Source organism: Mobula birostris, chromosome 5, assembly GCF_030028105.1.
Source record: "Mobula birostris isolate sMobBir1 chromosome 5, sMobBir1.hap1, whole genome shotgun sequence".
Taxonomy (NCBI): domain Eukaryota; kingdom Metazoa; phylum Chordata; class Chondrichthyes; order Myliobatiformes; family Myliobatidae; genus Mobula; species Mobula birostris.
In genome coordinates, this window is record NC_092374.1 from 64,484,955 (window position 1) to 64,512,895 (window position 27,941).

The 27,941-nt window shown below is 40.8% G+C and overlaps 1 protein-coding gene across 2 annotated transcripts in view; it reads left to right on the forward strand.

The window, feature by feature from the left end:
- Positions 1-27,941, forward strand: part of hsdl2 (hydroxysteroid dehydrogenase like 2) — a 150,251-nt gene that overhangs the window by 116,874 nt on the left and 5,436 nt on the right. For both annotated transcript variants that reach the window (XR_011886013.1, XM_072258177.1), the window contains exons 5-9: positions 6,751-6,854; positions 7,335-7,433; positions 19,139-19,333; positions 25,232-25,303; positions 27,635-27,781. Coding sequence is in view for 1 of the 2 variants with exons in the window: in XM_072258177.1 (XP_072114278.1) it covers positions 6,751-6,854; positions 7,335-7,433; positions 19,139-19,333; positions 25,232-25,303; positions 27,635-27,781 (617 nt within the window). In the remaining variant the exon portion in view is untranslated. The remainder of the gene's footprint in view (positions 1-6,750; positions 6,855-7,334; positions 7,434-19,138; positions 19,334-25,231; positions 25,304-27,634; positions 27,782-27,941) is intronic.

Here is a 27,941-nt window from a genome sequence, read left to right on the forward strand (position 1 = left end):
AAAGAAATCCCCTGCTCCAGACTTAAAACCTCTCAGGATCCACCCAGTCAAATCCCTTAATGTTAAATGTTTCACTGAGATCACCTTTCATTCTTATAAAATCTGTGCAATGTAGGAATGTCTGCTTACTCCTCCTCCTAAGTGGTATTATATTACATGTAGATTTATCATGTTTACATCTTGTAGTTTGTTCTGTGCCCTTAGGTTTTGTGGCATTATTACTCTCGAAATAGTTCCCTGTACAAGCCAAAAATCTTCAGCTTCATTTAGGTATTTAATTGTTTATTATTTGGTAGTGTAAACAGTTAGCATAATACTATTATCGTGCTAGTGAGTTGGGTTCAATTCAGCCAATGTCCGTAAGGAGTTTGTATATTCTTCCCATGACTCTGTGGATTTCCTTCAGGTGCTCCAGTTTCGTCCTACTTTGCACAGATTAGTAGGTTAATTGGTCAAATGAGTGTAATTGGGTGGTGCGAGCTCATTGGGCCAGAAGGGCCTCTAGCCGTGCTGTGTTTCAAAATAAAATTTTGTACTTTATAACTGTTTAAAAAGGTACTTTGTACTTTAAAAAATTGCAACAAAATCCTAATGTATACAAGCTTACCTAAATAGCTAATTTGACTAAGATACAGGAAATTCTTTATGAAAACTGGGACTTCCATTTTTTCCAGATTCTTTATTGATCTTCTGAAAGGGAATAGTAGGTAATTAAACCCGACAGACTGTGGTTGATCTTTGACCTAACCACTTACCTACACCTTTACTCTGTAAACTTTCATCCTTCTGGTTAAGAGATATCAATCACAACTTAAAGTTAATAATTGATAGTTATAGCATCTGCAGAGGAGAATTCTTAACTTCCTCCACCCTCTGCATGTTGCCCAATGTAGACCTAGCTGTAACTTATTGTCCGTGTTCCCTGGAATAGATTGCTTAATCTCTATGATTTCCTTTAACACCTTGAAAACTCAAGATCCTAGCACCTCTTAAGCTTCAGGCAATGCAACCCCAGTTTGATTAATTGTCCTTGGAAAACTAGAAAATTATGTTTTTGCTAACATATCCTTGGTCAAGGTGTGTGTTCAGAACTGAACGTTGCCAATTTCATAACTGGTTAGATTAGTTGCCTGCAGCTTCAGTTTCAGGAATGGTGCAACTCATGCAAGGAATGCCTGCATGCATACCAGTGTAGCATGTAGTGTAGTCCTCCATCTAGTGGACTGATTGAGATCTCACCGGTTGAAATCTGCAAGTAGTAAGCTTGTGACTTCTGAGAACAGCTTTATGTTTATACACCCACACAAGATAACATTCAAAGACGTTGCATGAGTACCTTGAAACAAAGCACACAAGGAGATATAAAATACATGACCAAACACTTTTAGGATTATTTTTGACAGTCGTCCACAGGCCAAGGCAGATATTAAAGTTCAAAGTAAATTTATTACCAATGTACATATATGTCCAGTATATGACCCTGAGATTCATTGTCTTGCGGTATACTCATTAAATCCATAGAATCATAACCATAATGGAATTAATGAAAAAATTCACACCGACTTACACACTTAACTGGTGTGCAAAAGACAGAAAACTGTGCAAATACAAAAGGAAAGAAATAATAATAATAAATATATAAGCAATAAATATCAAGAAGATGAGATGACAGGTCCTTGAAAGTGAGTCCGTAGGTTGTGGGAAGGTTTCAATGACGTGGCAAGTGAAGTTATCCCCTTTTGTTCAAGAGCCTGATGGTTGAGGGGTAATAACTGTTCCTGAACCCGGTGGTGTGAATCCTGAGACTCCTGTACCTTCTTTCTGATGGCAGCAGCGAGGAGAGAGATGGCAGCAGTGAGGAGTATATCCAGGTGTGGTGGGTGTCCCTGATGACAGATGCTGCTCTCCTACAACAGTGTTCCGTGTAGATATGCTCAGTAGTGGGGGAAGGCTTTACCTGTGATGGACTGGGCCGTATCTACTGCTTTTCATAGGATTTTCCATTCAAGGGCTTTGGTTTTTCCATACCAGGCTGTAATGCAGCCAGTCAATATATTCTCCACTACACTTCTATAGAAGTTTGTCAAAGTTTTAGATGTCATGCCAAATCTTTGTATACTCCTAAGGAAGTAGAGGCACTGCCGTGCTTTCTTTGTAATTACACTTGCATGCAGAGCCCAGGTCAGGTCCTCCGAAATAATAACACTGAGGAATTTAAAGTTGCTGTCCCTCTCCACCTCTGATCTTCCGATGAGGACTGATTCATGGACATCTGGTTTTAGCACAGTTTCCAGTGGTGGAACAATGGATATTGGGTCAGAAGGACTGGAGCACAGAGATTGAAGAGTGTTGGAGTCTTGGAGGATATCATACAGATGGGGAGGAGTAATGCCAGGGAAGAATTTGAAATTTTAGGGTATTGCTGTTTTGGAACAAGGTAATCAAAACGTCATTCTCAAAAGTCCATTCAATACTCCAAGCATTAGCATAGTCCAAGTCTTTGTTTGACTTTATAAAAAGGTTAACTTCTGTTTTATTGTCACTAAATCCTTATCAGAACTGTTCAGTGATGTTAGATTTAACATGAGAGATGCACTTATACAAAATGTCTGTTGGCATTCATAATATGGCAGTCTGTGGAAAAGGTAAACAAGTGAGTTAGGATTTCAGATAGTATGTGGAACATATCCTTGAAAAGAAACTGTTTTGCTCTTCTAAAATGTACACTTGCAATACTTAAGTTCTGTTTTATACTTTTGACCAATTTATAATGGGAATAAAGCTTGAAAGAAGATAGTTCACTTTGCTGCTGATGAGAAACACATTGAAGGAAGACAATCAAAAACACTTGCAGATACTGTAAATCTGAAATAAAAATACAACATGCTGGAAGTACTCAGGAATTCAGGCTAGACACTAAACTGAAACTGTTTCCATCTCCACTGATGCTACCTGACCTGCTGTGTACTTCCAGCAGAGATGACAAATGTTGTAATCTGCAGCAGAAAGAAACTGCTGAGGGAATTTAGTGGGTGAGGAATCCTCTGCAGAAACAAAGGGATAGTTGATGTTTCAGATTAAGTTTCTGCATGAGTCTTGAAGTTGCTAGGACATGTAAGCAAGAGACAATTAACAAAGACATATATAAAAGGAAGCCAGATGGGTAAATGAAGGAAAGAAGGGATAAAACTGTGTTGTTATAGGGTGAGATAAGGTAGGGTGCAGGTGTGTAGGAACCATAAACATGAGGTGAATTGACTGTGTTTGTGCTGTGACATTTGGTGTAATTCCACACCAGCTATTTAACAAGAAAACATGAAAGAGGAGGTGATAGATCAAGTTGACTAAAGATGGGTTCAACCAATAAACATCTGCAGAAATTTGCTTTTTTGTGTGATTATTTTGCTGGATTTCACCACATTGCACGCAAGAACATTTGTAGTAGAAGTGGGAGTAGGATCTTCTCCCTTGTGCCCGTTCTGCTTTCCAGAAAAACATAGCTGATCTTGTGTCCCATGGCCCGTTTCAGTGACAGTCTCCATATGTTTTGATTCCTTCAATATCTACACTTTGTACGGATCTATTGATATCTTGGACATGAAGTGCTTTTGCTTGCCACGACAACAGGTCTACAGCAGATGGAATCTCACTGGCTTTCTACTCAGTTTTGGAGCATCTAGACAACGTCATCAAGCTCCCTTTTATCAAATACAGCTCAGTGTTCAACACATTCATCTCACACTAAGCTTCAAAACCTGTATGTCTGTACCTCCCTTTGGATTGTCAACTTCCTTATCAAGACAGAGGTGCACCTCAAGGAGCTGTGCTTAGCCCACTGCTTTACACTCTCTACGCTCACGACTGTGTGGTTAGGCAAAGCTAAATGCCATCTATAAATTTGGCAATAACACCGCTGTCATTAGCAGAATCTCAGATGGCAACAAGAAGGTGTATAGGAATGAGATTGATCAGCTGGTTGAGTGGTGTTGATTGTGGATTTCTGGAAGGGGAAGTCAGGAGAACACACCAGTTGTCATTAAGGAGAGTTAGTGGAAAGGGAGAGCAGCTTCAAGTTCTTAGGCGTCAATATCTCTGAAAATACATCCTGGGCCCAACACATTGATGCAGTCATAAAGAAGGTACCCCAGAGATGGTACTTTATTAGGAGGTGGAGGGGATTTGGTATGTCACCAATGACTCTTGCTAATTTTAGAGAGCATTCTGACTGTTTGCATCACAGCCTGGTACAGAGGCTCCAATGCATAGGACCACAAGAGGCTGCGGGGGGTTGTAGATTCAACCAGCTTCATCACGGGCACTGTCCTCCCCTTCATCAAGGACATCTTCAAGAGCTGACAGCTCAAAAAGGCAGCATCCATCATTAAAGATCATCACCACCTGAGACATAGACTCTTCTTGTTACTACCATCAGGAGCTTGAAGACCCACACTCAACTCAGGAACAGCTTCTTCCCCTCCACCATCACATTTCCAGACAGTCTATGAACCTGTGAACACTATCTCATTGTTAATTTTATGCATCATTTACTTTTTTGTAACTTTATAGTGATTTTTATGTCTTGCACTGAAATGCTGCCGTAGAACAAATTTCACGTGTCTGTGATAACTGATTCTGACAATGTGAAAGAGTCAATATAAGTACATGCTTCTTCCAAATAAGCTCTCAATTCTGCACTAAAAGTTTCAAGCTGATGAAATGCTTTTGTGTATTCAATCTAATTTGCACCATTCTTGAATATTTCTTGGTTTTCAGCAACATCCAATTAAAGGAGACTGCAGAGGAAAGCCCTAATGAAATAATATCCGCGTATTCTCTTGCCGTTATATACTGCCAACACCACATAAAAAAAGATTTACTGTAATGATGTGATGTAATTGATGGTGCTTGTAAGTTAAGTACAAAAGCTGCCACTTAATTTGTTAGAAACAAATAGCTTTGTAAATAGATCATTCCGAAAATAGATTTTACCATGTGTGTCATTTTGGTGATGGAAGCACAACCTTTGCTCAGTTGAGGAAGAGGTTATTTGACCTGAGCCATGGGTTATTGGGTAGCTGTGGTCCCTACCCTCTTAAATGCCTTTGAGATTGGACTACAAAAGCAATCGTTGCAAGGCACTATAAAAAATATCACTTATACTGTCTTTGCTAAATCCTTCAAATTCACCTGGAGGATAACAAAATCGATGTCAACATCATCCCTGAGGTTTAGCCTCTCAGTATGAAGAAGTAACTTCACTCATTTAGCTACTTTGGGAAGACCATATTGCTTACATGCCTGGCATCAGACTCTCAAAACAGACACTCCATTCTAAGCTCAGTCATGGAAGAAGATTCCCAGATGGGAAAGATTCAAAGATGTGTTGAAAACACATTCCTGAAGAAATGGAACATCCCTGAGTTTAACTCCACTTGCCCACATAATCATACTTGAACCTGAGGACTGTCTCAGGAGAACCGTTCTGCATGGCATTTTCAAGTAATTCCACTCTTTGGTGTAGGTAGTTATACAAACATAACCTCTTCTTTTTTTGAAGGAGAAGACTTTTTTAAGCAATCAAGGGAGGAACCGAGGTAGCAGAAATCTTCAACAACAGCTTCCATTATGAATTGTAGAAATTCATGGTACAGAATAAGGCCATTCAGCCCATTATCCACATGTTGTTGACAAAGGATATTTAGATCTTCCTCACTTTCCTGATCACTGCCTGAAGACATTTTATTGCTCATCAAGGAACTATAATAAATATGAAGTAACAACAATGCTGGAAATACTCAACATGTCAAGCAGTGTCTGCAGACAGAAACAGATTCAATGTTTCAGGAACTGATTTTTCAGTGGAACTATTATATATACTATATATATACTACAGTAGTTTCTGCCTCCACCACCACTTGAAGCACTTCAAACCTACCAGTCTTTGGTCGGAAGATTTTTTTCATCTGAACTCCCCCGTTATCATTTTCTATTTACTTTTGAATTAATTACCTTGTTATTGCAGTAGCTGCTGGATAAAATAGACCTTTCCTATTCAGCCTATCAAAATCTCTCAGAATTTTATATGCCTCAATAAAAATTCTACTCTACATCCTCCATATAATTGAAAGTGAGTCCACCCTTGTCACTCTTGGCAACATCCTTGTAAATTTCTTTTGTGACATCTCTCAAGCCATCACTTCCTCCTTTTAATATGAATTAGATCCATTCATTTTTCAGGCAGGATGGGATTGCATGAAAGACCTGTATTATATGTAGAAGACATATATGATGAAGTTGGGGGGGGGGGTGGGGGGCATCAGGGAGTTGGAAGGATTGAATAAAGCTGGGTGGAAGTTGGGCAAAACGGATGTCAAAACTTTTGATGAACATTGTAATTAGTCTTTAATTAAAGAAGTGCTTCGAGGAGATGTTTTCAGTGTATTCTGTCACAATCCATCTCCATAGCATAAAATATTTGCCGCTGCATTTTCTGTATTACAGTAATATCCACACTTCACTGGTCAACAAGTGCTTTGGGATTCTCTGAAATTGAAAAGGATACTATATAAGTGCAAGATGAGGGTAAAAATATCTTTGTTGGCTCACGATAATCATTTGTAAAGATTCTTCTGAGTTGTTAACATAAAAGCTGAAATTTTATGCCCAGTTTTCTGTTGAAAAACCAGTATGCTAATTCAAATTAGATTATGCATTTTGCATTGTACGTGACTCTTCTCTCCTCTGCTTTAGGTCCAAATTGTGCATTCCTTATCTGAAAAAGAGTGAAAATGGGCACATTCTGAATTTGAGTCCTCCTCTCAACATGAATCCGATATGGTTCAAGAATCACTGTGGTGAGCAGAAGAGATGTTCATGTATTTTTTCTGGGAGACTTGAGAAACTGGAATTGTTGTCATTGAAACAGATGGAGTTAAGGGGAGAGCTCATCTTGTGGTTTAAGACCATGAGGGCTTTTTGATTTTTCCCACTGATATTAAAAGTATTTTATCAGAGTCAACAAGCTATTTTTTGTTAAGCAAATGCTTTATCTAGGTCCAGTATGGACTGTCCGAAAAGTTGGTGATAGCTGATTCAAAAATCACTTTCAGTGAGTGAAAAGAACTGTAGGGTTCTCAGTGAAGGGGAATTGGCTAGCACCTTCAAAGCACAGATGCAGACACAATAGGTCAAATGATATCCTTCAGTGCTATAATTCTTTAAATCTTCAGTTTGATCTAGAAATAAATAGGAAAAATTGCTTATATTTCTTATTCCTGAAGTCTGAAGAGGCAGACTATAGTGCTCATGATCTAAAAATTTACTCCTGTTCTCAGCATACACCATGGCTAAATATGGGATGTCGATGTGTGCTCTGGGTATGGCCGAGGAATTCAAGGGAGAAATTGCAGTTAATGCTTTGTGGCCAAAAACTGGTAAGGGTACCTTGATTTTCTTTAACCTGGTGATAATATTTATTTTGTACTAACGGTTGTATGTTTGAATATTTAATGCTATTGTAATTGAGACTTTGCTCCCTTCCTAGAGGTGTTGAGGTAGATATCAGGTACTGTTGAGTATGGTACTTGAATGATGAGCCTTACATTATTGCACAAGCATATACTTGGAATGCATATAGAAAAAAACTGGATAAATATTTGGTGAGTGTGGGGGGGGTGTCGGAAGATATTTGGAAGGGTTGGTCGAAGGGTCAGGTGGGTGAAGGTTCAAACTGCACAGAAAGACTAGCATAATATAAGTGGAGAGATTGTGTGTGCCTGTGTCGTACATTGTTTAACGTAAATACTTAAGCACAAAATTCATGCAATATTCTAAATTCTTTCAGTGAATAGAAAGTTTTGATGTGCTATTCTTCAAATATTCTTACAATACATTATGCTCTGAGATTTTCAACAACATGCTGTATCCACTTGAAAAGTTAATAGGTAATTTAGGTAAATGAGACGACTCAGTAGTCAGCGCAACTTTTGTAAATCACAAACAAGAGAAAATTTGAAGACACGGGGAATCCAAGCAACACACACAATGCTGGAGGAACTCAGCAGCACCTATGGGAGAGAGTACAGTCGATGTTTCGGGCCGAAGCCCTTTGGCAGGACTAGGGAAAAAATGCTGAGGAGTAGATTTAAAAGGTGGGGGGGGGGGAGGGGAAGAGGGTTAGGGTGAAACACAAGGTGATAGGTGGAACCTGAAGGGGGAGGGGATGAAGTAAAGAGCTGGGAGGTTGATTGGTGAAAGAAAGAGAAGGCCATGGAAGAAAGAAGGAGAAGGCCATGGAAGAAAGAAAAGGGGGAGGAGCACCAGAGGCAGGCGATAGGCAGGCAAAGAGATAAGATAAGAGAGGGAAAAGGGGATGGGAAATGATGAAGAAGTGTGGGGGTGGGGAATTACGGGAAGTATGAGAAATCAATGTTCATGCCATCAAGTTGGAGGCTACCCAAACAGCAGATAAGGTGTTGTTTCTCCAGCCTAAGAATGGCCTTATCCCTACAGAGGAAGAGACTGTGGATAGATATATGGGAATGGGAAGTGGAATTAAAATGGGTGGCCATTGGGAGATCCCGCTTTTTCTGGCAGACGAAGCATAGGTGCTCAGCGAAGCAGACTCCCAATCTATGTCGGGACCCACCGACGTACCCGAGGCCACACCAGGAGCACCGAGCACAGTATATGACCCCAACAGACTCACAGGTGAATTGTCGCCTCATCTGGAAGAACTGTTCAGGGCCCTGAGTGGTAGTGAGGGAGGTGGTGTAGAGGCATCTGGTGCACTTGTTTCACTTGCAAGGATAGTTCCAGGACGGAGATCAGAGGGTTGGGACAAATGGACAAGGGAGTTGCGTAGCGAGTGATCCCTACAGAAAGTGGGGGAAAGGGAAAGATGTGTTTGGTGGTGGAATCCCATTGGAGGTGGTGGAAGTTACGGAGAATTATGTGCTGGCCACAGAGGCTGGTGAGGTCGTAGATGAGGACAAGAGGAACCGTATCCTTGGTAGGGTGAAGGGAGAATAGGGTAAGAGCAGACATGCGTGAGATGGAGGATATGCGGTTGAGGGCAGTGTTGATAATAGAGGCAGGAAAGCCGCTTTCTTTGAAAAAGGAGGACATCTCCTTCACTTTAGAATGAAAAGCCTCATCCTGAGAGCAGATGCGGTAGAGACAGAGGAATTGAGGGAAAGGGATGTTGATTTTACAAGTAACAGGGTGGGAAGAGGTATAGTCCATGGGTTTATAATAGACCGGTGGATAAGCTGTCTCCGGAGATAGAGACAGTGAGATCGAGAAAGGGGAGGGAGGTGTTGGAAATGTACCGGGTAAATTTGAGGGCAGATTGGAAGTTGGAGGCAAAGTAGAAGTCAACAAGTTCAGCATGGGTGCAGGAAGCAGCATCAATGCAGTCATCGATGTAGCGTAGGAAAAGTGCGGGATGGTCACCAGTGTAGGCTTGGAACATAGACTGTTCCACATAGCCGACAAACAGGCAGGCATAGCTGGGACCATGCAAGTGCCTAGGGCTACACCCTTTGTTTGAAAGAAGTGGGAGGAGCCAAGGGAGAAATTATTTAGCTTGAGGACAAGTTCCGCCTGGTGTCCAGAAAGAAACGGATTGCTTTGAGGCCTTCCTGGTTGCGGATGCAGGTGTGTAGGGACTGGACATCCATAGGTAAAATAAGGTGATGGAGGCCAGGGAACCTGAAATCATTGAAAAGATCCAGAGCGTGTGAAGTGTCATGCTCTTTTGTAAATCCCCACTTTAGCTGCATCTGAAATGCCACCTGGTTGTGTGACGTTGTTGCCAACCACTGTCAGAGTATGTCAGTAAGTTAGCCATAGCCACTGTTTCATCATGACAATGTTATGCACGGATTTACCTCAGAAAGATACCCCTGACATTGGTGCCATGCTGGGAAGAGACACATTCGAAGCAGAAGTGGTTATTATGTTGCAGGAAATATTAGTTTCTAGCATTTCAGTATTAGAAAGAAAAATATCCTTTTCTTCTTTCTCTAGCCTTGGATCATGGAACGCTAATCAAATACAAGACATTGAACTTCCCAGTGGCCAGGCATTTACTTTAATTCCCATTCTGCCATGTCGGTCCAGGGCTGCCTCTTGTGCCACAAGGAGGCCATCCTCAGGTGGAGGAGCAACACCTTAAATTCTGTCTGAGAAGCCTCCAACCTGATTGCATGAACGTCGATTTCTCCTTCCAGTTAAAAAAAATTCCCTCCCCTCCCCTCTTCTTCTATACCCACTTTGGTTCTTTACCTCTTCTCAACTGCTTATCAGCTCCCCTTGGGCCTGCTCCTCTTTCCCTTTTTTCTTATGGTCCACTTTCCTCTCCAGCCCTTTATTTTTCCAAACCCACCTGGCTTCACCTATCACCTTCTAGCTATCCTCCTTCCCCTCTCCCCCCCCACCTTTTTTTCTGTAATCTTCCCCCTTCCTTTTCAATCCTGGAGAAGGACCTTGGGCTGAAACATCAACTGTTTATTCATTTCCATAGATGTTGCGTGACCTGCTGAGTTCCTCCAGCATTTTGTGTATATTGTATTGAATATGTATTTCTACTTACTTTCAAACCTTCTGAAGAAGTTGAGTCAAAAGAATGCTCAAATTTACATGTCAGTAGGTGGAATGCGAACCATCCAACATCTTGCATTGGTAAGAGCTGGTTGAAGCATTTAAATTCTGTACAAAGGTGCATGACAAAGCAGTTCTTGGCTGTCACCGGTGGGTAGAGCTGCAGCTATTAAATAGAAATGTACCTGTACAGAATGATCACCACCATTACTCTGGCTACAAAAGTATATTGTCCACAGGAAGAACTAAAGTCACACTGGTAAAGTTAGGTCAACATGCCTCCATATCTGTTTTCTGTTCTTTTGAGGACAAGAACAGAAAACAAAAATAACAAAACTAATTCCACTCCCAGGCTTATGCTATCCAGGTTCGGAGATACCACTTGCCATACGTGGATTAAAAATATGGAATTTTCTACCTATTTCTTCCCTTTTAACATTTATGTTACTAGAAAGTATCAAAGATTTGGAAGAAGAGTATTTGACTTAGCAGAGTTTGGCAATGATGAAATTTCCTTTTGGAAATCCACTTAAACTACCATAGCCGATCCACCAACTGACTGACAGATGTGTATTTTTATCTTGATTCCATAGGATAAATGATTCCCTAACGTACCTCTTGAATAGAGTTGCCAGATTGTTCAGTCGCTCAGACTGTGGGTATCTGGAAGCCATCTTCTTTGTCTTGTTAAATTACATGGATTCCAATAGTGAGCCTAAGAAAAATACTTCAGTTCACAGCACTGAGTAAGAAACAGTATTGCACAGTTTGACCCATCAAACTTCAGTGTAAAATGCCACTTCATGCTCTTTCCAACAGCAGGTCTGCGTAGAACAAAACAACATCTTTCTAAAGAAAATCAGTCGAAACTTCCGAAACATGTAGATCATTGACTAGCTGAGTTATTTTGAAGACAAGGAGGTTGTGTTAATTTATTAAACAAAAATCTCGACTCCATTTATTTTAGTAGATGGACTGTGAAAGGAAATAAATACTTGACTATATTTGGACCACATCCAAGGTAAATCTACAATGCAGGCGTGAACTTTCCCCAATTGATCGAAACCATTATGTATGAGAAAAGTTATATTCTTAATCAGAGGAATTTGTGCCATTCAAATTGTCACTGCATTTGATTTCTGATGAGGCATTGCAATTTTAAAGTCTTCTCCACCTCACGTGTTATGGTGTGCGAATAATTGAGTTTTAGGTTCATGCCACATTCACCTTCTTCAGATCTTACTGATATTGCTGAAATGCATAGGTGGCTTGCAAGGGATTGAGCACAGTAAACTGGCAGAAATGAATTTTTGAAGGGCCATAGTACTGATTGTACATCCTGCCATTTGCAGCTTTCAAGTATCAGAGAAATTAAAATGATTATGAGATCGACCTAATATTGATTGTAAATTGAGAGTGTATGTTATCATAACTCTTGCAAATGAGGAAATTGTTTTAACATGAATGAGAAAGAAAAATATTGTTATTAATTAGCATTGATGACACCTATGGACCTGTCACTGACTTTGACCCTCTTTTGCTTTGGTATGGAAATAGACTTCAATAATGACACATGATTATTAATCCATGCATTAGGATTATGTTATAGACAATAGACAATAGGTGCAGGAGTAGGAGGAGCCAGCACTGCCATTCACTGTGATCATGGCTGATCATCCACTATCAGTATCCAGTTCCTGCCTTATCCCCATATCCTTTGATTCCGCTATCTTTAAGAGCTCTATCCATCTCTTTCTTGAAAGCTTCCAGAGACTTGGCCTCCACAGCCTTCTGGGGCAGAGCATTTCATATATCCACCACCCTCTGGGTGAAAAAGTTTTTCCTCAACTCTGTTCTAAATGGCCTACCCCTAATTCTTAAGCTGTGGCCTCTGGTTCTGGACTCACCCATCAGCGGGAACATGCTTCCAGCCTGCAGCGTGTCCAATCCCTTAATAATCTTATATGTTTCAAAAAGATCCCCTCTCAGCCTTCTAAATTCCATACTATACAAGCCCAGTCGCTCCAATCTTTCGACTTATGACAGTCCCGCCATCCCGGGAATTAACCTTATGAACCTACACTGCACTCCCTCAATAGCAAGAATGTCCTTCCTCCAATTTGGAGACCAAAACTGCACAAAATACTCCAGGTGTGGTCTCACCAGGGCCCTGTACAGCTGCAAAAGGACCTCTTTGCTCTTATACTCAATTCCCCTTGTTATGAAGGCCAGCATGCCATTAGCTTTTTTCACTGCCTGCTGTACTTGCATGCTTGTTTTCAGTGACTGATGTATAAGAACACCTAGATCTCGTTGTGCTTCCCCTTTTCCTAACTTGACTCCATTTCGATAATGATTTGCCTTCCCGTTCTTACCACCGAAGTGGATAACCTCTCATTTATCCGCAACCTTTAGCAGTTGAGCCTCTATTGGCCAGTGTGAAACTTGAGTTGAAGTATCAATTTAAAAGCCTTTTTGCTGTGATGTTTCATTCACAGATGAGCTCAACATCTCTTATGTACACTTTGAAATTTGCCACTTTGAAAAAACCCACTGCAATTTGCCTATCACCACAGTAGGTCAGTGGCAGACGCAATTTCAATGGCTCTTCACACAGCCTGAGACCACCTGGGACAATACAAACACCTATGTCAGGATGCTGTTCAACGACTATAGCTTAGCATTTAACATCATCATTCCCACGATCCTGATTGAGAAGTTACAGAACCTGAGCCTCTGTACCTCCCTCTGCAATTGGATCCTTGACTTCCTAACCGGAAGATCACAATCTGTGCGGATTGGTGATAATATTTCCTCCTTGCTGACGATCAACACTGGTGCATGTCAGGGGTGTGTGCTTAGCCCACTGCTCTACTCTCTATATACCCATGACTGTGTGGCTAGGCACAGCTCAAATACCATCTATAAATTTGCTGATGATACGACCATTGTAGGTAGAATCTCAGATGGAGACGAGAGGGCGTACAGAAGTGAGATATGCCAACTAGTGGATTGGTGCCACAGCAACAACCTGGCACTGAATGTCAGTAAGACGAAAGAGCTGATTGTGGACTTCAGGAAGTGTAAGACGAAGGAACACATACCAATCCCATAGAGGGATCAGAAGTGGAGACAGTGAGCAGTTTCAAGTTCCTGAGTGTCAAGATCTCTGAGGACCTAACCTGGTCCCAGCATATCGATTCAGCTATAAAGAAGGCAAGACAGCAACTATACTTCATTGGAGTTTGAAGAGATTTGGTATGTCAACAAATACCCTCAGAAATGTCTATAAATGTACTGTGGAGAGCATTTTGACAGGCTGCATCACTGTCTGGTATGGAGGGGCTACTGCACAGGACTGAAAGAAGCTGCAGAAGGTTGTAAATCTAGTTAGCGCCATCTTGGGTACTAGCCTGCAAAGTACCTAGGACATCTTCAAGGAGCGGTGTTCCAGAAAGGAAGCATCTATTATTAAGGACCCTCAGCACCAAGGGCATGCCCTTTTCTCACTGTTACCATCAGGTAGGAGGTACAGAAGCCTGAAGGCACACACTCAGCGATTCAGGAACAGCTTCTTCTCCTCTGCCATCCAATTCCTAAATGAACATTGAACCCATGAACACTTCATCACTTTTTTAATATATATTAATTCTGCTTTTGCACAATTTTTAATCTCCAATATACATATACTGTAACAGATTTAATTATTTTTCCTTCTATATTGTGTATTGCAGTCAACTGCTGCTACTAAGTTAACAGGTTTCATGACACATGCCAGTGATAATAAACCTGATTCTGATTCTGGTTCTGAAAGGGGGAATAAAACTATATCTGTACAAATCTTGGTAGTATCTGATGACCCATTGATCTCTGTCTCAAAGGCTGAAAACAGAAGATCTTTCGAGAGGGTGAACTTTGCAAGACATAAGGGTCCTGATGGTGTACCTGGTAGGGTAGTGAAAATCTGTGCCAACCAGCTGGCGGATGCGTTCAAGGACATCTTTTATCTCTCACTGCTACAATCAGAGGTTCCCACCTCTGCTTCAAAAGGAGCACAATCATACCAGTGCCCAAGAAGAGCTGGGTGAGCTGCCTTAGTGACTATCACCTCGTTGCACTCACATCTGCTGTGATGAAGTGCTTTGAGAGGTTGGTCATGGCCAGAATCAGCTTCTGACTAAGAAAGAACCTGGACCAACTGCAGTTTGCCTATTGTCACAATAGGTCTACAGTGGATGCAATCTCACTGGCTCGTCACTTGGCCTTGGATCACCTGCACGATAGCAATACCCACGTCGGGCTGCTGTTTGTTGGTAACAGCTCAGCATTCAACACCATCATACCCCCAGTAATAATCAACAAGCGCCGAAGCCTGAGCCTCTGTATCCCCCTCTGCAACTGGATCCTTGAATTGCTCATCAGGAGACCACAGTAACTACAGATCTCTAATAACATCTGCTTCTTGCTGACAATCAACACTGGCGTATCTCAAAGATATGTGCTTAGCCCACTGCTCTAATCTCTCTACACCATGACCGTGTGGCTAGGCACAGCTCAGATTCCATTTTTTTTCTTTTTTATTCTCTTTCTGCACTACTTAATTTTAAAATATGTATTTCTTACGTAATTTATAGCTTTTAAGAAACTTATTGTGCATTGCAATGTACTACTGTCCCAAAATAACAAATTTCACAACATATGTCAGTGAAATCAAACTTGATTCCGATTCTAGTAGCCTTTTTAAATATCTGACTTTTAACAGTTTTTAATAAGTCGCACTTCAAAGGTTCAAAGGTAGAATTTAACGTCAGAAAAATGTATACAATATACATCGTGAAAATGCTTTTTCTTCTCAAGCATCCATGAAAACAGAGAAGTGCCCCAAAGAATGAAGAGTTAAACGTGAGAACCCCTAAGTCCCCCCCCCGCAGCTCCCCCCTCCTGCGCATAAACGGCAGGATGCAATGACTCCCCCTTCCCCCCACCAGCAAAAAAAAGCACATCGGTACAGTCACTGAGCCCAAGTGTATGCTAAGCAATAGCAAAGACACAGACCAAAGTTACCCAAAAGGTTTCGCATTTCATCCGACATTCGACAAACCACAGATTCCCTCTCTCCCTGGCAAGGGAGAGGGAGGTGTCCCCCATTTTTACAGCAAGTGGGAGACATTAACAACAACCGGCTGTTTATGATGTTAAAAGTCTGTTTCGTCGCTTTTCTGGAGCTCCGTGTCCAAAGATCACAAAGACCTTTGGCCTTCGGGCCCACAGCGAAAGATTTTCCGGCCTCCCCAACAACACACGAGTCTCCTGCCGTGAGATCAACCCTTGATCCGCCCGTCTCCAGAGCCCTGAGATCTTAGGCTTCCAAATGCGATCGAGACTCTCAGGCCAAACTCTTGGCATGTTGAATAACGGGCCAGTCATGGAACCCCGAGAATGGGTCCCATTCCTGCAAAGAACCGAAGCCTGCGTGTAACTCCAGGTCAGAGTCTTCAAAAGAACCCTGAAAGGGAAAAATAAAGATATTAAAGGTGGAAATAGAGCTGTTTCCGAAGATGCAAACAAAGGAATCGCCGTTAGGTGCCATCATCCCTCCTAAGCTCCGCCTTCAATTGTGATTTGAATTTACAATACTGGTCAAAAGTTATAGGCATGTTAAAAAATTCTGTAAAGCAAAAATGCTTTGAAAATAATGAAATGAAAAGTTTTAAATATAAAAAAAATACTTTAAGGAGTAAACAGTAAAAAACTAAATCAAATCAATATTTGGTGTGACCAGCCTTTGTCTTTAAACTGCATCAATTCTCTTAGGTCCACTGCCATGCAGATTTATAGGAAAATCAGCTGGGTGGTTGTTCCAAGCATCTTGCTTCTTCTGCAGACTTTGGCTGTCTTGCTTGCTTCTGTCTCTCCAGGTAATCCCAGACAGCCTTGATGATGTGAAGGCCATACCATCTGACACCATATGAAAAAAAGGGGGGGGGGCACTTAACAGTTTTGCACAGTACTGTACTTCTGACCAATAGTGACACATTTTTGTAATCTTATCAATGAATGTATATAAAAGAAGTAAGAGATAGGTTAAATATTCCTCATTTTTAGTGGTATTCGTTGTTAAAGAGAATCAAATCACCTATAAGGGAAATATGTCATTTAAATCATGTTTCTATATATAAACCTCTATTCTTGTTAAATAAGGGGAGCTGTGGTAAAATGAATGTCACAAATATATTTAATAAGATGAATGACACGATGAATTTTGTGTTTGATATAAATACTGTAAAAGTAATCATTGATTTGTTCAGTGAAGTCTACAAGAGAATGGGCCTTGAGCAAATCAAAGATCTTTCACCAAACTGCTCCACTACACAATACCCCTTTACAGTTAACATTCACGATAAGATCCAGGAAAATGTGATGCACTTTCCATACTTCAACAGCTACATTTAGTAGAGTCTGGTGAAATTCACCACAATCTCTAGTTTATCAGCAGGCCTTTAGTCATCTGAGAAAAAGAATGTTTAAAGATTAAGGCAATGAGATACAGCACAGACCCTATGGTAGCAGTAATTCCTATTGTGATGTATGCTTCAGAGACGTGGACCACTTACAGCACTGGGAAGGTACTACCAATATTATCTCTGCAAAATTCTACAGATCTATAGGTAGAATAAATGAAACTTTGTCAGTGTACTTTCCCAGGCCAACATCGCCACCCTTCAGGCACTGAGTACAAGCAGCCATCTGTGATCGACAGCCCTGCTGTTTGCTGCTCGACACCAATTTACTGAAAAAATCGTTCTGCTTTAAGCTCTGTCATGGTATGAAACTGAAGAAGGCAGATGAAGCATGATATTCCCATCAAACAGAGGTAATTCCTGATCCAGGTTGCTCAAGTAGAGAAGAAGCATTTGGGAGTGCACTCTTCAAGGGAAATCCAGTATAAACAGTGCATTCTGCCTTTCAAATAGTCCAACCATCTGCACCTAACAAGCACCTCCTACCCCACTGGTAGTTACTTCAAATTGGAATGTAAGCAAATGGTCTTCATACATGAATGACTGTCTAAGAGAAAAAACAAGTAATATCTTAAATATATATCAAAGTATATTTTGGAAGATCTCTGCATAGATGTGTTTGACATTGATTGCATGTAACATTAGGGTTTTAGGATATAGACCTATTGACAATGAAGAAACAACAATATATTTCTAAACACAAGATTTTGGAGGATGTTGTGAGACCTGGAGGGAAATCTCAAAGTGGTGGTTTCCTCAATGCTAGAAGGAATACCAGTTGAATGGATTGCTATGTCCTGGATAATGTTAATCGTCTTGAAAGTTGTTGGAGCTGTGGTAATCTAGACAGCTGATGTGTATTACATCACACTTGGGCCTTGCAAGTGGTGGAAAGGGTTTGGGTATGAGGAGGTAAGTCGTTCACTGTACGTATGTTGCTGGTCCCGAGAAGTTTCTGATCAATGGTGACCTTCACAATATTGATGGTCAGGGACTTAAGAGATGTTAATCCCTTTGAATATCATTGGTAGTTGGTTAGATATATTTTTGTTGGACATGATCATTGCCTGGCACTGTGCAATGATTACGTTTTGCCAGCTATCAGTCTGCACCTGAATTTTTGTCTAGGTTTTGCCACTTGTAGATATATGCTGCTTCTTTGTTGAGGAGTTATGAACAGAACAGAACATCATGTAATCATCAGCAAACATCTCTACTTCTTTCCTGCTTTCCTTGAGCTATTAATCAGCCTGGAAGATTTAGCAGCATCATTTTTTGATTACTTGTTACGCTCGATCAGTATTGTTTAGATTTTCCTTTCGCAATCTTTCAGCGGTACTTCTCAGGTGGCACTATGTAATGTAGGAAGGACGTACAGTAGCTAGTTTGAACACAGCGAACTGTCGAACCATATGATTTGTTTCAGTGTTTTTTTTGAGGAATAAATATTAACTGGGGCACTGAGGTGAACCCTACTGACTCCCTCCAGCGCAGACCTTCCCATATTTGCAACTGACAAGAATGCTGGGTTAGCACACCTGAGGTCTGTGCACCTTTTGAGTAAAGTCACCAAAGACTGGTGTGGGCACCAGTAAAGATCAATGGTTTTGAACCAGCCCACCTGCACCACTATCAGTAAGTTGTCCGCAGTGTGTAGGGGAGTGGTAAGCCCTGGGAAGAGTTGACGTGGAAATGTGGGGAGAATAAAGTGGATTTGGGTAGGGTTAGTGTGAAAGGCGTATGATGGTTGGTGTGCGCTCAGTGGGCTGAGGGGCCCATTTCTGTGTTGACTATGACTCTAACCCTGCAACCATCGCATGTCCCAAATTGGTTGCCACTGCAATTTGCTCTGGATGTCCTGTACCTTTTTTGAAAACAAAACTTCTGCCTCATATGGCCTGCTTTTATTATGATCTTGCTCTGTGCTAGCAAACAACAAAATGAACCTTTAAGTTCATTTATATAATAATTTTAAGTATTATATATTAAAATACATTTCTTTTGACATCTTGCAGCTATCCAAACATCTGCGATGGACATGCTGGGAGGACCCGGTGTGAGCAAACAGTGCAGGAAGCCTGAGATAATGGCTGATGCTGCCTATGCCATTTTCTGTAGGCCAAAGTCGTTTACTGCGAACTTTATAATTGATGAAGACTTTCTTAAAGGAGAAGGAATAAGTGACTTTGATGTCTATGCAGTTGAACCAGGTACGCAGAGTTCTTGCAGTTTTTAAACATATTATAACTAAACTGAATCCCGTATTCACCATAGTTTGCTGAAAAGAACCAAAATTGTTTTTACACTGGAGCAGAGGGATTAAAGGGAAAAATTTTACAAACTAAGATATTGTGTGGCCTTGATAGGAGGACACTATTTTGAGAATTAGATGATTTTGTACACTCGGGAAGCTTGTGAAGAGAATTTAATAATTGGCATTGTGAAACAATAAAGTTACAACTGAAGTCAGGAAATACTTGAAACATTCAGGAGCTCAGAAAGTATCTGGGGAGAGACACAGTTAACTCTTCAGAACTGATGTAAGATCAATGACCTGAATAGTTAAACTCTGTTAACTCTCCATAGGTGCTGACATGCTGAATATTCAATCTTTATTTTTGACTTCTGGCACCTGCAATTTTTTTTTTGCTTTTAGATTTCTTTAAGTTTATTACAGTTTCAATTTAAAAAGGTATGGCAGAGTACAGACCATCCCAAAATTAAAATGATGTAATTATTTGAGTTGAAAGGCCTTCGTTGGGTAAACAGCCTCTGGTTTTATGGTTGTATTGTGATAAAAGAAGAGGAAGTGAGAGAATGAGAGACTTGAGAAACCTATTCCCCAGCACCACCAACTGGCCAGAGTCTGTAACTATATCATTACAGCAAACTTAACAAAGGAATTATTACATGATATCAGAAGGAAGTGGCACTCACTGTTAATTAGGCATAAGAGACAGCAAATGCTGGAAATCTAGAGCAACACAGATTGGAAAGAAGTAAAGGAACTCAGTGAATGAGGCAACATCTATGGAGGGAAATGACAATTGACGTTTTGGGCTGAGACCTCATCTGGACCAGATAAAAGGGGGGAGATAGCGAACATATGAAAGTGGGGGGGGGGGTAGAATAGAGCAAGAGCTGACAGGTAATAGATGCATCAAGAAAAGGGGTAGGAATGATAGGTAGGTGGGGAGGGAATGGGAATGGTGTAAGCAATTGGGTAGTGATAGGTGGAAGTGGCAAAGGGTTGAAGAAGATGGAATCTGATAAGAGAGGATGGTGGACCATAGAATAGAGGGAAGGAAGGGGAAGGGGAACCAGTGGAAGGAATGTGCAGGTGATGGGCAGATAGAGAGGATGGAAGAGGGAAAGATGGGCACCAGTGAGATCAGGAAAAGAAAGATGGAAGAGGCAGAGAGGAGCAGTTACTGGAAGTTAAAGAATTCAACATTTATCAGGTTGGACACTTCCAAGGTGGAATATCAAGTGCTGTTCACCTTATCTGCGTTTATAGTCTCAACACAGCAGTGAAGGAAACAGTTGACGGACATATCAGTGTGGGAGTGGGAAATCGAACTTAAATAGCTGGCCACCAGGAGATCTTGGATGGGACAATGGAAGGAGCAAAAGTGCTGTACGAAGCTGTCCTCCAGTCTGCATCAGATCTCACTGTGGTAGATGAAGCTGCAGCGGATGCAGAAATAACCCCGATGGGTTCACATGTGAATGGTTACTTCACCTGGACGGTTGTGAGAGAGGAGGTGTCGGGACAGGTGTGTACTTAGTGCACTTGCAGTTATGAGTCCTAGAGGGGGATTGGTGGGAAGGATGAGTGGATAGGGGAGTCACAAAGAGATGGCAGAAGCTGTGGAGAATGATAAGAATGATATATGGATGTACAGCCTGGTGTGGTGGCTAGAGAGGACTAAGGGAACTCTCTCCCTCTAATGCCTATCGGTGTGGTGGTGAATGGGGTGAGGACAGATGTACGGGAAATGGAAGAGAGGCAAGTGAGGACTCCATCTGTAGCAATGGGGAGGGGGGCGGAAGCTCCATAAAAAACTAAGTATTAATTAATTGATAAAAAGAATTAAGACTTCAGCAGAGTTGAATATCTGTGCTGTCTGCAATTCAACTATTGATGATCTCAGTCATTCTGAGGGTTTGAGAAGCCCAGTTTCAAAGAGAGTGCAACTCAAATATAATGAGCCAGCTGCTGAGTTGGAAGAGCAGATGTGTGATTGGTGTGGAATCAAATCTTGTAAGAGGCATTGGTACATTACTTATAGAAGTATCAGGTTCATTTGTGGATGAGTCATTTTTGATTATTTTACTTGCAGCAATAAAAACCATTTTACAGTATTTATCAATTCAGGTAATCAGCAGAGCTTGAGTTCCTTCAGAAAACAGCCTGAAAATTTCCCTTTGTTTTTATATTTGATACTTTATAATAATAAATGTGCCTCATGCTTAAGACAATATCACCACTCCTGACCATAAGAATTAAAATTGAAAGACACTTGGGTTTATTACAAGAGACAGGCAATGGGGACTTGAAGTTCATGTAGTAGAATTGCAGCTGCATTACTGTACAAGACTCGGTGGGGAGCTGTGGTGCGGAAGCAACTAGCAGCATTGGTGGCGTAGCAGAAGCCAGTGCCAGACTGACTTGGGGTTTCCACAAAGAAACATGGAAGTCCTGACTAAGCACTTGTGCCGAGTGGAAGATTTAGCCCTTGAAGTTGGTGGCTTAGCCATTTGCAGAAAACCACATTGAAAGGTTAGATTGGAAGTACTCTGGTACAAATATATATAGAATTGGGTAGACACTATGTGTGGATTTAGAAAGAGTGCTTTGTAAAATTATTCTGAATTTAGATGATAGGCTAGATTAAAATTGTTTTCATTACTTTAGAGAGATTTTTATTTCCATTCTTTGCTCATTCACCCAATGTCCTAGAGTGATTGAACAAAGAATGAAAATAAAAATCTTTCTAAAGTAACGAAGCCCCAATGAGTGCAGACTGAAGGTCAGACTCTTTGGAGCATTTACATAGAAAGCCCTCACTAACACAGAAGAGGTTTTTCACTGTGATGGTGTGAGATTACTACTTTTTTAAGGGAAGCTGTGAAACATTACTGCATCCACTTGGGTTTACTTTATTTTTATTTAAACTTGTAGCTCATCATTTGCAGATCATCAAATTACATAAGGCCCTCACTGATGTGACTGCTTGCAGTTATACAGGAAATTTTATGAGGTAAAACATATTTAAGTGGTTCTCAGGAGTAACATTGGACAAAATAAACAGAATTAACTACACAGTAATGTGTTGCTGTAGATTATGAAATGCTTTGTCAAAGAGGTCAGTTTAGAGCGGTCTGTGGCAGAGAGGCTGACTGTGGCTTTTTAGAGCTAAAGGCCTTGGGAACTGAAGCATCATACACCAGTGGACCACAAGAGAAATAAGGAAACACCACTGAAGGAACATCTCATTGGGTGGGGTGGGGAGGATGATGGTGCAATTCTGGGAGGTTACACTTGATTTACTGTGAGGCCAGAGAGGGATTTGGAACCAAGAATATAAATGTTAAATATTCCTGCATTACTAGACCAGAAGCTAGTGAAACACAGATCTACTATAACCGCAAATGACCTGTTTAAGGGGCGTAGGATGCATCTCAATTGTAAGAAAACCAATGTCCTTGCCAGGGGATTTACTCCTGCTATTCAACAAGGTTTAAACTATTATGGCAGGGGTATAGGACCTAAAATAGTGGTGTATCAGATGAGAAAAGTGAAGCAAGTCTAGAGATTAAAGTGAGCAGGTAATGAGAGGTAATTTCCGTAATATTGAGTTAGTGCTACGCAGCAGATGGGACAGAATACGTCCAGTGTGTACAGGAAATTTTTCTGAAGCAATATGTAGATAGACCTACACTTAACCAGCTCTTAGAAATGAGCCTGGGCAAATGGTCGATGTGTCAGTGAGGGAACACATTGGGATCAGTGACTATGATTTTCTAAGTTTCAAGCTAATTGCTGAAACAGTAGGACTGGTGTTCATATTAAAGTCCTAAATTGAAGGAATGCTAATTTCAATGCATCGGGCAAGAACTATCAAAATTCATTGGGAGAGGCTGTTTACAGGTAAAGGGACATCTGACAAGTGAGGTAGGAAGAGCTCAGAGTCAGCATGTTTTTGTTGGGAAGGCTTGTAAGATTAGAAAACCTTGGTTGATGAAGGATATTAAGAATTTGGTCAGAAAAAAGGTGTATGTCAGCTATAGGTATATGGAATCAAGCAAGTCTCTTGAGGAAGATACAGAAGCACATTTAAGAAAGAAATTAGGAGGGGAAAATAGGTCACGATATATCCCTTACACAAGATAACGGAAAATCCCAGGAGATTCTATAAGTGTTTTTAAGAGTAAAAGGGTAATTACAGAGACAGTAGACTCTTTTCAGGATCAGTGTGCATGTGTGGAGGGATAGAAAGTTGGTGAGGTGTTAAAATGAATGCTTTATGTCTATATTCACTGCGGAGAAGGTCATAGGAGCTAGTAAGTTCAGAGGAAGGAACATTGATATCCTGGATATATCAATATAATGAAGAGGGAAGTGTTCAAGGTCTTGAAATACATAGAGGTGGATAAATCATCAGGGGCTAACCAGATTTATCCAAAGATTTTATGGGAAGCAAGGGAAAAGATTGCTGGGGCACTGGCAGAAATGATTCATTAGCCACAGGTGATGTGAGGATACCTAATGTTGTGTCCTTCTTGAAGAAGGGTAGCTGGGATAAGCCAGGAAATTACAGACCAGTGAGCCTTGTATCAGGGGTGGGAAATTTACTGGAAGGGATTTTGAGAGACTGGATTTACTTAAATTTAACAAAGCAAGAATTGATTAAGGATAAAATAGTTTTGTGCATGGGAAATCATGCCTCATGAATTGAATTTTTTTTAGTAGATTGAAGCTGATTAATGAGGTTCAGTCTACATGAACTTTAGCAAGACCTTTCACAAGGTCCTGCACGAGAGGCTGGTCTGGAATGCTAGAACGCATGGAATCCAGTGTGAGCTAGCCAATTAGGTACAGAATTGGCTTGGTGGTAATGGAGGGTTGTTTTTCAGATTGGTGACCTGTGACATTTCATGGGGATTGATGCTGGATCCTTTATTGTTTGCTTTATACTGTATATTAATGGTTCATATATGTGCCTAAGGCTTTTGCACAATACTGTATTTGCCACTGTGCAGCAGAGAGCAAGTTTGTAAATCTGGCAGAAGCAAAGGATGTTGGGAATGGCGAGGGTGGAGTGCTGTGGGGGGGGTGGGACTGGTGGCAAAAAAGGAGTATTAAGGGCGGGGGTGGCACTGGTTCTGACACACCCATCCCTGAGACACAAGGCAAGGTCATTTGATTCCAAACAATTGGTCAATTGATTATTACAGAACGTCTCTCTGGTGCTTCCCTCTCCCTCTCCCTTTCCCTTTTCCCAACCATGATTCCCCTCTCTCTCTCCCCTCTTCCCACAGTAGAGGCCCATATCAGATTCAAGTATATTATCACTCTCATATGTCATGAACTTTGTCTTTTTTGGGTTTTTTTTGCGGCAACGGTACAGTGCAATACATAAAATTACTGCAGTACTGTGCAAAAGGCTTTGGCACCCTAGCTATATATCAGACTTTTGCACAGTACTGTGCATGGCAAGTTTGCAGATAAGGTGGTGATGTGGACAGTGAAGAAGGTTCTCTGAGGTTACGAGATCTAATCAGTTGGGAAAATGAGCAAGGGAATAGCAAGTGGAATTTAACTTGGACAAGTGTAAAATAATGCATTTTGGGAAGTTAAGCCAAGAAGGGACGTACACAGTGAATAGACATGGTGAGCCAGATGACGTGTTTTTGTGCTGTACAATTCTATAACTAAAAATGAACAATCTGTGACTAGTGAAACTCCTGTTCTACTCTTCAATAAGTGGTTTATGAATGTTTCTCTGACATCCCAGTGATGCGCCAGAGATTTAAATCACACCATTGTTAAAACTTTAAACCCTTGGTGATAAGACTTTAATTACACTGATCTGAATTTACAGGCCATCCACTATTACCTGATTTCTTTTTGGATGAGGATCCTGAAAGCCTGAGCAAGAAGATGCAAGAATTTGGTATGTTCCTTATATTTCCTGTATTTCAATGCTTTCCCTCAGCTGATATGACATCTAGATGAACTGATGAATATTAGAACTGAATCTATTGTTGCTCTGTTTCCTCAAAGTGTGGGTGTCAGATACTTCAGTGAGCTGTGGGATTATGGGTGAGAATTAAAGACAAAGGAACAGAGGGACCATGAAGAACAAAATAGTCTGCATAGATACAGGAAGATGGGAAGAAAGATTGACAAAGAGAAAAATGAATATTATTTTATTAAAATAATTCTTATTGTGGCAACAGTTTTCATTGATTTGTTCCAGGACTGGAGCGGTTGATAAGCTTTGCATTTCATATTTTCGATACCACTGTCACTGGGTAGCTTTGTGCAGGGACATTGAGAAATGGACCACCTACATACCCCTGACCCATCCTTCCCCTAGAGTCAGCTAGTCAAAAGCTAACATGATGAAATGGGCATAGCTGCAACACCTAAGACCCGGTGTTGGTATGAGAGGCAGACTGCGCTCCAATGTTTGGTCTGCCCGTTGTTCAAGAATGATTGCTGGACAGTTTAGACCTCCCTGGACCCAATTCCTGAGCCATGAATTGTATGTCATCACTGTTCAGTGGTTGAGCATAGAAAGATGATAAATTCTTACTACCATCACTTGAATTATTTTATCGTTAATATCTACAGCTAAAAACTTTGCAGTGTACCGGTCTATAATTATTGTTAAAACATTTAACACAGAGGAGGCCTGTTGGTTTATTATGCCGCTGTAGATGTTTGAAAGAGCTTAATGTTTTTCCTCATAGTCCTGCAATATTGCCCTGTCATTTATACTAATCTCTATTTGAAATTTGCAATTAAAATTGCTTCCACTATTTCAGAAAGTTGATTTCAGATCATTATAATTTATTGCAGAGAAAGAGAATAATATCTCTGGATCTTCCTTCAGATTCTTTTTTGAATCATCTCAGATCTATGTCACCTGATAATTGACCACCTACTGTTGGAGTTATTTTCTCCATAGTTATCCTATAAAGCCCAAACATAATTTTGAGTACACCCAGATTAGTTCTGTCCTTCGCCATCTTTGCTGTGTGCAGTGGCTGGGATATTGTTCATTTCTGAACTGCTTCTGTCATAAGAACATAAGACACAAGAGCAGAATTAGGCCATTCGGCCTTTAGTCTTCTCCGCCATTTGACCATGGCTGATTTATTATCCATCTCAATCCCATTCTCCTGTCTTTTACCTGTAGCTTTTGACACTCTTGATTAATCAAAAACCTATCAACCTCCGCCTTAAATGTACTCAATAACTTGACCTGCACAGCTGTCTGTGGCAGTGGATTTCATAAGTGTCCTCCTTCGCCTTGACATCCATCTGAAAATATGCTGAGGTTTGGACTAAATTCAGTATAATATCCTTGATTTGGCATATTATTGGCTGGAAATTTACCTCATTAGTGCCTGTTTTTTAAGGCCTAAAATGTACATAAAAATCATTCTGTGGTTTTTGATGTGCTGCCCATCGTGAAATTGAGTGGATATTCACCTTGATGTGTGTATCATTTGTTCAACATCGTGAGAGTGTGATATGCTTCTTTTTCCATTATCAGTTGAAAATTGGTGCAAATGTGTGCAACCTACAGCCTGAGTATTTCCTTCACAGTGAAAGTGGAATGAAACCCTGCTGTCTGTTGTTCGTCATACAATTTAGAATAACTCTTCTGCGATGTCAGATCAGTGATCTTGTGCTATGCACAAGTGCCTACAGTAGCTTTTCATTAGAGTGGCAACAATGTAGACCTGCAGCTCACAGAGCACAGCAGTGAGACATGTCTGGATCATTGGGAATGGGGAGGAGTGGTGTGTGGGCAGATGGAAGGAAAATATGTGGTTTTCCCCTTCCTAGACCCTTTCCTACATTGTCCCTTCATTTTATGGCAGCCTGCTGTAGAGTTGCTGTGGCTGTCATGAAGAGGGACTCACATCTCAAAATCGCTGATAGGACTGCAAATAGTTTCTGTGGGATATTGCGCTCATTGAATTTCAGTACAGCAAAGTTTGGGGGGTTTGGGATATGTAGTTTGGCTGCAAGATGACCACCCTGAGGGCTAAACTGAAATCAATTTAGTATTTTTTGGGAGTCTTCCAAATAAGAGATCGACGGGACCAAGTTACTGTATGAAAAATTAATGGATTCCAATGATCAGGCATATTACAAACAAAGTCAATGACCTGGATTGCTTTGTGGGTCCTATCTTCAGTGATTTATGTTAGGTCTATATGTATTAACAAGGCATAACTCTAGACATTAAAGTCATATTTCTTTGTAGGTGGAACTCCTGTGTTTGAAGCTGGAAAGCAGCAAGTTTCAGCAACATCTGAAGGACCTGTTGCTGATACTTTCAGGACTATTGAGGGAGCGCTCACTGCTGATGTGGTAAAATCCACAGGAGGGGTTTATCAGTTTGAATTGTCAGGTAAAGTGACTTGTGGAAGTTTTCTGCTAGCCTTTTTGAAGGCAAATTTTATTTCAGGATGTTAACTATTTTGGAACTGACAATTTAACAGAGAATCTTCTTCCTTTACTTTGACTATAGGCTTGATTTTTCACAAGCCCTATTCCAGTTCCTGTATCAG